General features: G+C 37.8%; 1 protein-coding gene across 7 annotated transcripts; it reads left to right on the top strand.

Annotated features, from left to right (window-relative positions):
• Positions 1–1,919: 1,919 nt before the first annotated feature.
• On the top strand, positions 1,920–14,109 carry SRSF10 (serine and arginine rich splicing factor 10). 7 transcript variants are annotated; one of them, XM_081817723.1, is made up of 6 exons: positions 1,920–2,114; positions 3,768–3,874; positions 7,431–7,532; positions 8,791–8,953; positions 9,190–9,240; positions 12,575–12,802. In XM_081817723.1, the coding sequence occupies exons 1-6, from the start codon at positions 2,050–2,052 to the stop codon at positions 12,603–12,605; spliced, it is 519 nt and encodes a 172-aa protein (XP_081673849.1). In that variant the 5' UTR covers positions 1,920–2,049; the 3' UTR covers positions 12,606–12,802. The 7 variants fall into 7 exon arrangements, with proteins under 7 accessions (XP_081673849.1, XP_081673844.1, XP_081673846.1 ...); XM_081817718.1 differs by lacking the exon at positions 12,575–12,802 and adding an exon at positions 9,374–11,448; XM_081817720.1 differs by lacking the exon at positions 12,575–12,802 and adding an exon at positions 12,809–14,109 and having other exon boundaries at positions 1,921–2,114.
• The last annotated feature ends 266 nt before the right edge of the window (positions 14,110–14,375 follow it).

Raw genomic sequence — 14,375 nt, 5'->3', positions numbered from 1 at the left:
TTTTTCAAGGCTCTGGGATCCTCAAGCACAAAAGATCAAAGGGGCATTTGGTATGTGAAGCAGAAAGCAATTCCAGTTAGTAAATATTTGTGTGTCCCTTGTTCCTATTATTTCTCAATCATTATGAGTAATAACAGTAATTGCTAACATCTAGAACAGACTTCATGGGCATGCCACCTTTGCGGGTTACACGGGGCACCACACTCCAAACAACCCTGCATTTGGCTTAGTGCTCTGCTACTGCCATCTTCATAATTTTTGAAATTTTTCATTTTGCACTGGGCCCCAGAGATTATGTAGCCAATCCTGTTAACATTGAGGGCAGACTCTGTTTATAAACCTTTACACATACTAAACTGAATGGTTGGAGTACCACCTGTGTAAATTTCCCTCATCTCTTAGGGTAATCTACAGAAGGCTGTTTTCCAGGTACTAAAAAATGTCTAACTCAAGAGGGGGGGAGTGCTCAGCAAGACCTTCCTACACAACCTTCTGTTTAAAAGAAAAAAATTTTTTTTAACTTTTACACTACTGTCTTATATCACAAATCTGCAATTACTTCAGTTATTTGCTTATTTTCTATGAAAACCTAAGTTCCATGTTTTTCATCACTGAATTTCCAGCATCTAGCACAATGTCTGACACATAATGGGTAATGAATAAATGTTTTAATAAATAGTGTCCAAAGCTTCTTGGAAAACATAAATATAGAAAAACAATAGCTCTGCCATCACCACCCATGTCAAGTCATGTAATTGCTTTGGATGCTGACTGATGCAAAAATACTGCTTTTATGGACTTTTGTAAAATAAAAGCTCATTTAATTAAACAGTACTTGAGTCCCTGCTATCTGCTTGGCATTGTGCTACATGCCAGAGACATTTTAATAGGTGATCCCTCATCTCCCAAAAGTTGAATCTGATAGAGCACGGAACGATTCTTAATCTGTGGTCTGGTAAGGGTCCCTAGGACCCTTTCAAGGGGTCAAAATTACAGTAAACATGATTTGCCTTTTTCATGAGCAGTCTCTCACAAATACAGAGTGGAGCTTCCCAGAGGCTACATGATGTGTGATTAAGGATAGTGGAATGTGTGCTTGTGTGTTATTACGACCTAAAACTTTCTTCATTTTAAATTCTAGTTCACCAAATATTAACAGCTATAACCCACATAAGCAGAACTCTTTGGCGTCTTCCGTAATTTGTAAGAGAGTTAAGAGGTTCTGAGACCCAAAAGTTGGAAGGACCGTTAGCAACAAAGAATACCCGTGGATGACTATGGAGACTAAGATGTGAGGTCTGGGTTCCAATCAAAAGGTTGAGAGCGGCCTTTAATCAGGAGGAATAGGATGGACTGGTGGAGAAAATGACCGAGAAGGGTGTGAGCACGGGCAGCCCCGGCACGGGTCCTCCGGGAGTGCTTCCACGACGTGCAGAAAGCCCTGGGGAGGCAGGCCCACCCCCTCCGCAAGGACTCATGCCTCCTTCCCTTTCACACCCAATACGAGAGGATGTAAATTCTTCCCTTCCTAGTCAGCGATCTAATAAAAGCCAGGGCATAAGTTGGACGAGACAGGAAATCATACGGCGGTCTCTCAGATTTCTAATGTTTAAAACTCTGGTTAGCAATAACTGTAAATTTTAGCGTAGGGGTTAAAACGTCTGCTTCCTGTCTTGGAGGGGGAGGTAGGGGAAAACCGGTGCAAGGCAGAAAAGGGCGGGAAAATAAAGCACTAAAGAAAGAAAGAGCGGGCTTGGGGGAGGGGGGAGAGGCCGCGCAAGAAGCCAATGAATGAGACCGAGGCTGCGGCACGTAGCCCAGCAGCCCGCCTGCGCAGGCGCACGCCCTGTAATCTCGCGGGAAATAACCGTTGCCGGTCCCGGCGTTGAGCCCAGGTGGGGGGGGGGAGGTGGAGGCGGGAGTGAAGTCTCGCGAGAAGAGGTGGTTTCGTAGCGGAGCCCTCTGGCTGAGTGTCTGAGGATCCGCCGCCGGATCCGCGGACGGTTTACTGAGGCCGTTAGTACCCCTGCCGAGACTCACGTCGCCGTCATGTCCCGCTACCTGCGCCCCCCCAACACATCTCTGTTCGTAAGGAACGTGGCCGACGATACCAGGTGTGTACAGAGGAGGGACTCCAGGCCTACCCGGGGAGGCCGCAAGCGCTTGGGGAGGACCCGTGCGGCGGCGGCGGCGGCGCGCTGGGCCGGGGGAGGGGAAGGCGAAGATGGCGGGTCCCGCGCGGGCTTTCGGGCCCCAGCTAGGCCGCGCCGCCGGCTCAACCGCCGCGTGGGAGCGAGGGCGGCTCCCCTGGTCCTACCGCGGGGGAACGCGGGCCGCGTGGCGGGGTTTCGGCCCCCCTCCCCCTCCGCACTTCGGAGCCCCTTCCTCCCCCCTTCCTCTCGGCAAGTCCAGCCCCCGCCGCGGCCGAACATCCGCTCCCCATTGATTTGAAGTTCACGTTCTTTGGGGTACACGCCCCCTCGGCCCCGAGATTTTTTTTGGTTTTGGTAGTTAAAAAATTGGGAAATAACGGGATCGGGGGAGGGGCATGTATGGCAAAACATTCGCAACCCTTTTTTTGTCGTGTTATAGTTCTGATTTTTAAAATGTTGGGAGATGTTTGGGGCGCCTGGGTGGCTCAGTCGTTAAGCGTCTGCCTTCTGCTCAGGTCATGATCCCAGGATCCTGGGATCGAGCCCCGCATCGCATCGGGCTCCCTGCTCCGCGGGAAGCCTGCTTCTCCCTCTCCCATTCCCCCTGTTTGTGTTCCCTCTCTCGCTGTGTCTCTGTCAAATAATAATAAAAATAAAATGTTGGAGATGTTTGGAGAGAGGGAATGTCGAAAATTGAAAAATAAAATTATTCCAGTTAGACGGTGCGAACTAGTTCTTCCCATTTCCCGGAAATAACTGGTAACCCTTTCAGAAGTGAGGTTTAGGAATTCTCTACCATTTGGATGTTGATAAGCTAAATTGATTAATCCAGACCTGCCTTTGTTCTCACCAATTGCCTTAATTGCTTGTAGTTGCCGTCAGAATTTTTTGGAAGAGATCGTATCACTAGGAGAGACGTTACGTTTCACAATCACTCTGACCCCCCAAAAGTCAAATTGTATTTTTGTAGCCTTGTGTTATTTACATTTTTCCGTCCTAACTATAAGTAGGAAAGTAAACATCTAGAAAATTTTTCCCTTGTCATTTTGACTTTTTATTATTTAAGGAGTTACATATATTTGTGACTTCTATTTTTCAAACCTTTACCTCCTACTAAGTGTCTAACCCTGTCGCTAAAATTTTAGGATGAAAGTGCTAGGTATTTTTCAGAGTACTAATCTTGGTTTGATACTATAAAAGCAAAACATTAGTAATACTTATTATATGGAACCTAATGATACCATGCCTTTTATGAAAAATTAAAGGTGTGGTTAGAAACAATAGATAAATTTATGACCAAGTTTCCTTAGATGTCTTTTCCTGTTGTTAATGTAAAATAGTAATAGATTTTTATTACAAACTGCATTATCTCCCAGAAATCTTGGATCTTAGCATTCCTTTTTCAAAAAGATAGATTGCCGGCATATTTTTCGTATGTTCTTACAGTTGGCTCTTGATGTTGAGATTTAGAAAGCTTGTCTGTTTCAGGTCACCCCGGGGATACACAGTCCCTTTCATTAATTGATAGATTACAGAAAGATACCTATTTCTTACAAAGAAATTATTTTAAAAGAAGTGAACATAAAAATTGGGGGTCTTTTTATGATGTTTTAGGTCCGAAGATTTACGAAGAGAATTTGGTCGTTATGGTCCTATAGTTGATGTGTATGTTCCACTTGATTTCTACACGCGCCGTCCAAGAGGATTTGCTTATGTTCAATATCCTTTCTTCAGATGGCTGATTAGTGAGGGGTGTTGAAGTTTGAAATTCAAGTTTATGTAAGAGGTAACATCTAAAAAGTAGTTTACTTTTGTCCTCTAATAAATGTTTAATGTCTTCAAATTTTTGAAAATTAATTCTGACTCACACATTGCTCTTAACTATTTCTTAAAGTTAATCCAAAAATAGTAAAATATTTAAATTCCCATTCATGCTGCTGAAACTCAAATCAATTGATTATAAAATGTGATTTAAATTTGAATACACTCTGGTTGCTACCACTTTTAATGTAAGTCAAATTAAAAGTTAATATGTTCTTGTGCTTAGCAATTAAAGTTTGGTATTGTCTGTTAATTTGAATCACTTGATCAAAAACAAATTGTATAACAATGAGGTAAACTTCTTTAATATTGTCCCCTAATTTGCTGTCCTCTGTTGTTACCTCAGAGAATGTAAAGCTGTACAGTTATGGCGACCCCAAAGAGAAAGCATGAAAGAACCTTTAGAGTAGAGTTCAACACTTAAGGCAAGTAGACAAGCCAAAGACCTCTTAAGGATCAGGCTTGAAGAGAAGGGAGAGTTTGGGAAAAGAAAAAATAAAGAAAAGCTGGAAGAAGGACAAGCCTAATGGGAGACAAAGCCTCGCTTTATCTACAAAAGGGGGAAAAGGTTGTTTTTCAAAGTTAAAGATAAAGCCATCTGTCATATTTGGCCAAGCATCTCATGACAAGTCCTTCTGACAAGCACTTAAAGAGTTAAAGGTCAAGATGAAGTTGAATGATGGCCAAGATTAAAGGAGTCATACCTGATGTATCCTACAGAATAACTATTTTCCTTTTTGTTTTTTTTAATGTTTTGTAAGCAGTTAATTTTCAAAACTATTCTGGTTTGGTCTAGTGACAAAACCTGTAACTTAATTTATGTGGGCCTTTGATGTTGTGATTGTGGTCTTGTATAAATGCACTCTCTCTTAGCTTGTCAAGTTAAAGTGTACCAGGATATAATGTTGTTAAGCTTAAACTCAGCATATTTCTGTTTTGGACCAGATGGTCAGATCCCATAGATAGTAGGCAGTGCTCTTTGGAGTAGCATGAGGTTCTGGGGTCAAGCTGACTCCACAGAGCCTTGCTTAAAGTGGGGACAGGTGCTAGCACTGGGAACTACTTAGGAACAACTCTGGTGGTCTTGTAAGGTCAAATCCACTGGAGATACTACCTGTTTATAGATTTTAAAGTGGCTGTTGGGGGGGTGGCCACATACATACTCCAGACTTCTAAACTTAGCTCTGTGAAGCCTGCTGGTCCTGCACTGCTTTAGCACATACCATTAGTTTGCCCTGAGTGGATTGCAGAAGGCCTTATCCCTTGTATGGGTACCTAATCAGGATCTACGGGAAGTCATTTCCTGACCCAGAGTTTGAGGTGACATCTTCAGTGAGACAGCAAAGGTTTGGGCTGTTGGCGTCGGCCTAGGAAAAATTGTTACTGCTTAAATTTAGTGGGTCTCTTGAAACTTAGCAGGGGTCCTAGTGAGACTTAGGGAGAATGTTGAAAGCTGCTACTTCAGCAAAGCTAGTTATCAAGGACAGTTGGGGGAATTGGTTGCAAAGCTGTTTCAGAGAGGATAAGAGCAATAGATGGCTTGGTTTAAAAAAAAAAAAAAAGCGATGCTTTCTGGCTTACAATGTTGACCTGATTTTACTGGTTTGGGGTGGCCTGGGAATCAAGATCAACAGTAGTTTGACTCAAGAGTATGTGATAGTTGGGCCAGAAGAGAGTCGTCATCTAAAGGCGATCTATACTTCTTATATATATATAGTCTTTCTATGGTCTTAAAATAGTTAAAAAGAAGTAGGTCTCAGGATTTTGCAAAGATCCCGAGTACAAACTTCTCCATAACTAGCATCTGAGTGATATTTGACCCTGTTCCCAATTAGCCTTCTCTTGACATGTATAGAACTTTGCCATGGTTCATCCAGCCCAGGATTCTGTTTTTGAGGGTAGATCCAGAGAATGAGTTAATCTCAATAGTTTTTATACCTTTTAGTTTTAATCCTCTAAAAAGTAAATTATATTTTGCCTCTTGGCATAGTAAGTAGTATACCCATTAAGTGAACTTTTTCTTTAATATTTTAGAGCCCAACTACATTAACCTTGAGGGGTGTTCAGTTTATAGCACTCAAGGTTCTAAACTCCCTATCAGCCTTGGCCTTTTCATGTTGAAAGCCCCATGATTTAGGACTTGGGGAAACCTGTCTTTCATTAACATACACATAATAGCTTCAGGAAGAGAGAGCTAGGAGCTTGCTGTGGTCCCTAATTCCTTTCAAAACAAAAGTAGGAAATCTGGTGAGGCAGACCTTTTAATATCTGGAATAAACAGTAGTATCAGTCTTAAATGGAGTGTGTCTCTTCAGGGGTGTTGTTTAATCAGCTCAAGATCGGCACTCTTGTCTCTAAAATTTGAGAAATATAAATGGACAAGTTAGAAGAGTGATTTTTAGGATAGAATGAAAATCTACACCCAGACTTAACCCAGTCCCCTTTCCAAAGCTTTTATATCAAACACTGCTCTGAATATTTGCTTGGCTTCCATCAGAATGGTGGATTTAGGAAAGGAGCTAAATTTGGGCAGAGTAACTTTGTAAAGCCAAGAGTTCTCATAGTATTACGCTGACCATGAAGGAAGAGGGCAGGCAAGGCAACAGCCTCTCCAATCAAAAACCAGTACCAGCAGTTCCTTTGTCAGGTTTATAAATGTTATCTTGAAATTCTCAAGTTGAAAACGAGTCCCAGACCCACTTCTTTGCAGGGAGCTGAATGTTTAGTATTAGGATAGGGCTTTCCAGTCCAGGAATATTTAGAAATGGTCTGTTATTTCTTGACCGCATGCTTTTATAGTCTGTGCATGGGTGTAATACGCTTTTGGTATAGTGATATCTTCAGTATTTATTGCTTGATTCTATCTTGATATCCTCAAGTGGATAGCATACCAGTCTTCCCCGTATGGTAAAAGGAAGACAAGTACATAAAATAAAAGTGTTAGATATATCGGAGAAAAACAGCAAAATAAATTTGAAGTTAATGCTTTATCTCTTGTAAGGTAAGGTATATTCTGCTTGCTTACACAAGAACTATTGGCATTTTCTTTTTTTCCTTTGAAACAAAAATATGAGAAACAGTTTTGGTTTTATTTTAAGAAATTTTTGTTTTAGTATACAACATAGAACTGACATGTTTTTCTTTTTTGTTTTGTAAAACTTAAAACTCAGGAAAATTTTTTGATAGGATTACTTGGTAGTTCAGCTATAACAGATCTTATTTTAATAATTTTATAATATGTAATCACATGTGTTTTCAAATGTATGCTGAGGAAATCACAAGTGATTTAATGCCGTGAAGTGTCTATAGCTGAATCAACCAACCTAAGTAAGTGAGGTCTGGATGATTTTCTAGAATAATACTGAGAGACTGTGAATTGTTCCAGACTTACCAACTGAATGTTCATTCATTATCAAAGTATGCAAAACTTCCCAAGCCCCTTAACATTTAGCACATTTGAGGATGTCCGTGATGCCGAAGACGCTTTACATAATTTGGACAGAAAATGGATTTGTGGACGCCAAATTGAAATACAGTTTGCACAGGGGGATCGGAAGAGTAAGTACCCTTATGCTTAATATATGTATATGTATAATATGTCATTTTTAAACAGTGCTTTGATACCTCTTTTTGGAAGTATTTGCAATTTGTTTGTCCAAAATCTAAAAAGAGTTTTTGAAAAGATAGAGTATCTAACATGCTTTGCAAAAACGTAGAACGTGAAGATTAGAATGCCTGAAATGTGTTGGACTTTTTAAGAAAGTGGTTCGATACTATCTGCTGTGACATGTTTAATATACTGGGGGTGAAATGAAAAGGGAAATAATTTGGAAAGTATTGGGTCTTTTCAGCCATTTCTTTTCATACAGAGATCTTCAAGGTATAATTGGGTATTTGGATGCTTGGCTGTGGAAATGAACAGATAGAATTAAACTGAGAAGGATTATGGGTGAAACCTAGAATCGGTTTTATATTAGTCTGTGGTTTTTATTATGCAGGCAAGCACCAGGTGTTAGCCACTAATGAGGCAGGAGTACAAGCTTTGGAGTCAGGTAGACCTGGGTTTGAATTTGGGCTCAACCATTTTGTTACCTTGGGCAAGATACTAAAAGATAGAGGTGAAAATAGCTGCTGAAGAGAGGAGCATAGAGGTAGACACTAGCTACCAGTAATTCTCTGGTTCTTGGGTTGGGTGATGGGTTCTTGGATATTTGCTGTGGTATTTATATAAACACACACACTTCCAGTATCTGCTTCATAGAATCGAATGAGATAACAGGAATTGAGGACTGTCCAGGGATGCTGGTATGTCTAAGGCATCCAATAAGTGCTCTTTTCTACTTTTGTTGTGATCTCTCAGAGCTGTATAACCATATATCACTGCATTTTGATACTGAAACATTGTTCGTAGGCTACCAGTAAGTGTTTTGTCATTGTTAATTGTGTTCCTAAAAAATGAAAACCAAGCAGAATAATTCCAAGTTAGCATATGGTTCATTCATATTTTAATTTGGAAATTTTAATGTGGTAAATTTTCTTAATGTTGAAGTAGTTGGCTTATTTTTGGACAACAAGCTAGACGGTGAAAAGGTCTCTGAAAAAAATATTTGGGAAGATAATTGAGAGTATCATTTTTAACATAAAACGGTATTCTCATAGACATCCTCAAAAACAAATACCTTTTCCAAGATTTAGTCACCTTGACACAATTTGGGGGTATAAGGGAAGAGAATACAGAAATTTTTCCTATAATTTGAAGACTTAAAATCATAGGTTTTAATGTTTCTAAATATTTCTGTTCTATGTATTTCATTAGCTCCAAATCAAATGAAAGCCAAGGAGGGGAGGAATGTATACAGCTCTTCACGCTATGATGATTATGACAGATACAGACGTTCTAGAAGCCGGAGTTATGAAAGAAGAAGATCAAGAAGCCGGTCCTTTGATTACAACTATAGAAGATCTTATAGTCCTAGAAAGTAAGTGTGATGTGTAGTACAGTAATCTGTCAGAAAAGATTTATGTTTGTTAGCTTTTAATTTTTTTAATCTTTTTGTACACTTTAATTACATACGTTGTATGCTTCATTGAAACTAAAAATACTTTAGTGCTTCATTTAAAAAGCATTATGGCTCACTTTTTTTAATTAGAAACTTTAGAAGACTGTAAATAGACATTTGTCACTGTTTGCTCTTTCTGATATACTTTTTAGCAGTAGACCGGCTGGAAGACCACGGCGTAGCAGAAGCCATTCCGACAATGATAGGTAAATAATTTTGCTTTGAAAAAGACTTAAACGTTTTTCAATTTCAGAGTGAACTTTTGCTCTAAAAATAACAAATTTGATTAATATAGAATCTAATTTTTACTCTAATTGTATTTCTCCTCTGTTTTGAAAGATTCAAACACCGAAATCGATCTTTTTCAAGATCTAAATCCAATTCAAGATCACGGTCCAAGTCCCAGCCCAAGAAAGAAATGAAGGCTAAATCACGTTCTAGGTCTGCATCTCACACCAAAACTAGAGGCACCTCTAAAACAGATTCCAAAACACATTATAAGTCTGGCTCAAGATATGAAAAGGAATCAAGGAAAAAAGAACCACCTAGATCCAAATCTCAGTCAAGATCACAATCTAGGTCTAGGTCAAAATCTAGATCAAGGTCTTGGACTAGTCCTAAGTCCAGTGGCCACTGATAGTATAAACCTTGATATTTTTAGGCATGTATCATTCATTTACTCATAGTTTGGTTTACTTAAATTATCAGGAATACAATGTTGCAATGATGCTTAAAAAACACTTGTCAGTTTTCCCTGTACCAGGCAAATGGTTATAATTAAAATGATATGCTGTTGAGAAGCCACTCTTAAGAGTCCAGTTTGTTTAATGTTATGGGCAGCTACCAATTTGTGGTGTCTCTGTATATTTTTGTAAAGATTCTCATTTTTTATGCTTGAAGTATTGGTGAAAAGATGTTGGTTGACCATAATTTGCAACATTGTCTTATTAAAAATAAACTTTCATATCCATATTTGGTAGAACTGTTAACTAGAAATGTAGCTTGCTAATAAGATAGAATGATACAAAAGTGAAGTTGTAGCCACAGTACAACACTGACTGATCAGACACATTTAGGTTCAGGGTGGACCTTTTTGTCTTGTTAAGATGTCTAGACCCGTGATAATAGTTAATTTATAACAGAGCGTGGAATAGTTCTTTTGTTAACCCCACTGTCTTGGGGAATGATGCCAACTGGGTTAAGTAGGATTTGGGGGAAGATTGAGTTTTTGACTGAAACATGGAGCCTTCACTGCTTTTTTCTGGTTTCTTTGAAGATTTGGAACATATAAACATCAGAAGATCTCACCTTAAAATTTGAGCAGGTCAATGATGGCAGAAATAATTTTAAGGGGGAAAAAAAATGCTCTCATGTAGTTACTCTCAACTTTAAGGAGCATTGTTGGTCATATTGCTTAGTTTTCTTACTGCTGTTAAAAAGCAGCAAGTAAATTGTTTCAAAGTAGATTTTGTTTATGCATATGCATAGTGTAAAAGAACTGAATTTTGATGCTTGTAGCACTCAGTCTGTGCATTTGTATCAAAATTTGCCTACCACTTTATGAAGGAGGCTTGTTCTTCACACCTCAGCTTATTTCACGTCAGGCAAGTTGAAAGAGAACACTCCCATTCTAGGTGATTCTGTGGTGCCATGAAATTTAAAATATTTTGGAAAAAGATTAATTAAGAGTCACATCTCTGAGTTTGATTATCAATGTATAGTACCTGGCAGTACCTGACTAAAAAAGAAAACAAGACCCTAACCATTTATAATTCCTAGCATTTCTCTGAGAGATCGTTTGGGGGGAGCAATAAAAGGGAAACGTCCAATCTCATTTCAGAATAAAAGCTAGCATCTTTAAAATTTTTAGATTGCTTGCTTGCAGGTATAAGTAAGAAATATTGTGGGGAAACGATTCCTTTTAGAGGATTACTTTTTTTCAATTTTGGTTTTAGTAGGCCTTGCCTGTAAAGAACAAAAAGATGGTTTTTAAATACTGTTTGTGGAATGTGTTTAAAGGATTGATTCTAGAACCTTTGTATATTTGATAGTATTTCTAACTTTCATTTCTTTACTGTTTGCAGTTAATGTTCATGTTCTGCTATGCAATCATTTATATGCACGTTTCTTTAATTTTTTAGATTTTCCTGGATGTATAGTTTAAACAACAAAAAGTCTATTTAAAACTGTAGCAGTAGTTTGCAGTTCTAGCAAAGAGGAAAGTTGTGGGGTTAAACTTTGTATTTTCTTTCTTATAGAAGCTTCTAAAAAGGTATTTTTATATGTTCTTTTTAACAAATATTGTGTACAACCTTTAAAACATCAATGTTTGGATCAAAACAAGACCCAGCTTATTTTCTGCTTGCTGTAAATTAAGCAAACATGCTATAATAAAAACAAAATGAAGGAAATAATGATTAACTGGAATTATTATAGTTTTGAATGAGATTCTAAAATAACAATGGAAACAATTCTTTGTAGATTTAGGAATATTTTTAATCAGTGTTGCACTAGGCACAACTAACTTTTCTTTGGAAGTGATAGAACTTGCCAGAAAGGTACATCTTTTATATACTACTTAAAAATTCCTTATGTAATGTCAGAGTTGTTTCATGATTGCTTATTAAGCCCCTTGGGTTAAATAACAAAGAGATTATTGGTAGTATTAAGATAAGTATTAAAATGAAATTTGAGTCAGCTAATTGTAAATTTATATTTTCATTATTGGATGGACCAGTAATTCTGCTCTTCCTGTCCTAAACAAGATGCATTGGGCCTTATATTTATGGCTTGATTTAAAATACTTTTGCATTGAATGTCAGTGAGCAGTTAATACACTAAGTGATAACCACTTTGGGGAACTGGTTTAGGTATTTTATGGTTTGCATTCTAGCTACTTTATAATGACAACAATTATAGCTAATACTTCCTGAGTATTTATGATGTGCCAGACACAGTCCTAAAACTTGATGTGTTAACTCATTTAGTTTTCACAAAACCCTAGGAGAAAGATACTTTGGTTTACCCCATATCACAGAAAAGGAAATTGAGATACAAAGAAAAGGCTATAAAAGGCAGATCTAAGTTTTGAGCCCAGGCCTGGTCCTTACTGATTTTTTTCTTTTAATGGACTATAATTTGAGGAAAGTAGATTGAGGAGATAGCCCATTGAAATTGTTCTCAGTCTTTGTGTAGAAACAGAAGGCCTGATGACTTCATTTTTATTTATGTCACTTAATATGACTCACCCTGTTTCCTTGAGAACTTTATAGGTTACTTCTAAAGTGACATACCTAACAGCTTCAAAAGAACTAAATGATAGTTGAACCCGTGATAGATAGGATCCTACTCATACTTGATGAGGATCCTTATACAGTGCTTTAATTTGGGGCTGCATAGTTCACAATTATGGAGTATCTACTGTGTGTCTGGCACTGTTGTCAATATTAGAGTAGATCATATGAAGACTCAAGTGAGGACTGACACTTCACCTCTATTTTTACTTAAGATCTCTGCATTTTGTTTTGTTTTGTTTTGAAGCCAAGTAAGCAAGAAGAAAAATGACAGATAATGCTTCAGTGAGAAAGGAAAGGTGCTACATAGAGTATGAGCTGTTAAGTTTACAACCCGGGGAAAAGACCTGGGAACTATTGTACTATTTTCTTGAAAATTTGGCCCAGTAAGCTGCTACATCCAGTTCAACTAACAAAATCCTGTATACCACAGAGAAGAATAAAGAAAACCAAACTGACAAACATCCTTCTTTTATTTAAGACCAAACTGCAGCTGGAATACCCAGTACAGTTCTGCTTACTACACTTCAAGAAAGATCTGAGAAAGCGGAAAAAGAACCAAAGAAGGGCAGTTCAAGCGACCAAAGGGTGGGTGGAAGGTGCTGCAGTATGAATACTGTACGAATATTTTGACTCTGGTCTGAAAAGATAAAAGAATGTTATCGAAACTACATGGAATAATTGAAGTCCCTTCAAGTTTGAAAGTAAGCATTTTAGGACAAATAAAAGGAAATTCAACTTTGTACTTGTGGAAACTAATCCCTAAATCTGAATAGGTTTATATTGATTCATGGGTAACAGGTCCATAATAAATGAATGGAAACTAGGATGTCTGAATATCAAGGAAGACAGCCATAGTCTCTTACAGTGCCTCTGTTGGTCTGTCTCAAACGGAAGTGGGTGAGAAAAGGCATGGTCCAATATAAACTTTTTCTTGGTTGTCTCTTAAAGTCAGTTCCATTTTTGCTATTGGCAAATCTTGCCTTTGTTTATTCCAGTGCCAGTGTTTTTCTGCTTAATGATTTGCTTTGTTGGCATCTAAGTTTATTTACTTGTATGCCATGTGCAGTTTACATCTTCCTTATGTTCTCTTTCCCAGGTAAATTCCGGTTATAATACTTGACATCTAGCTAAGAGGGTCCATCTTGTCTCACCTCTGTCCTAAGTCAGTATATTCAGCAAACATTTATTTACTGAGCCCTTACTGTGGGCAAAAATTTTACTGGGTAATTGGGGAGAAAATTCACTTACTTAATGTCTACTGAGCACAATCTAGTGAATCATTACAGTATGGCCTCATTGTTTTGAGGTGTATTCGTAACTGTTTTACACCATTCATATCTTAATGTAATTATAAAACCCAGAATACTATCAAAGATAATTTTGTGATTATCTGCCATTTAAAAGTATCCAGTATTTCTGTTTGCATCCCATTAATACAAATAATGAAAAAATGTTTTAATCTGTAATAAACTGATTTATTGTGCAGTGACTGTAATATACTAGAGTTATATTAAATTGTTAACTCTGCCTCCTCAAACACATATTAGGAAATAATCCCCAAAATAAGTATTTAACTTTGCATTAGTTATAAAGGAGACTCTGGGTGCTATAATTAGATTATTTTGAGGCAGACAGAGAGCTGTTATCCCAACTGATTTAGTATGTTCTGTAATTGAGAAAATGTTCACCAGATTATACTTTTTAGTGATTTACATGTACATTTTATAGGGGACATGTTCTGTGTATAGTGAATAAATAACTTTTATAGTATCACGAAAATGTTTTGGATTCCTTAGTTCCTTATTAGGATATGAAGTTTATCTATACGTTGATTCTTCCATCACTCACACTTGATTTTTGTCCTATTTCTGCCACATATTTTAAGCTTTTCGTGTAAAGTTATTCATCTAAAAATACGGAAGTGTTTAAGCCTTTGTTAAAAATGTTGAAAATATTGCAGAATACACATAACTATGGGAGATACGAAATGGAGGCATTTTTACCCCCGTTTGATTAAAAAATTTTTTTCAAACCTGCCTAAGATC

The sequence above is a fragment of the Leptonychotes weddellii genome, chromosome 4 (assembly GCF_054177405.1).
Source record: "Leptonychotes weddellii isolate Sample4059 chromosome 4, ASM5417740v2, whole genome shotgun sequence".
Taxonomy (NCBI): domain Eukaryota; kingdom Metazoa; phylum Chordata; class Mammalia; order Carnivora; family Phocidae; genus Leptonychotes; species Leptonychotes weddellii.
The sequence above is the reverse complement of the archived record's forward strand: the minus strand, read 5'-3'. Positions and strand labels throughout refer to the sequence as shown.

Excerpts from the sequence above, each read along its gene's own strand:
- SRSF10 (XM_081817717.1), top strand. The coding sequence starts at position 2,050 with ATGTCCCGCTACCTGCGCCCCCCCAACACATCTCTGTTCGTAAGGAAC. Across the intron at positions 7,533-8,790 it reads TGCACAGGGGGATCGGAAGA|CTCCAAATCAAATGAAAGCC; the intron begins GTAAGTACCCTT and ends GTATTTCATTAG. Across the intron at positions 8,954-9,186 it reads AGATCTTATAGTCCTAGAAA|CAGTAGACCGGCTGGAAGAC; the intron begins GTAAGTGTGATG and ends TATACTTTTTAG.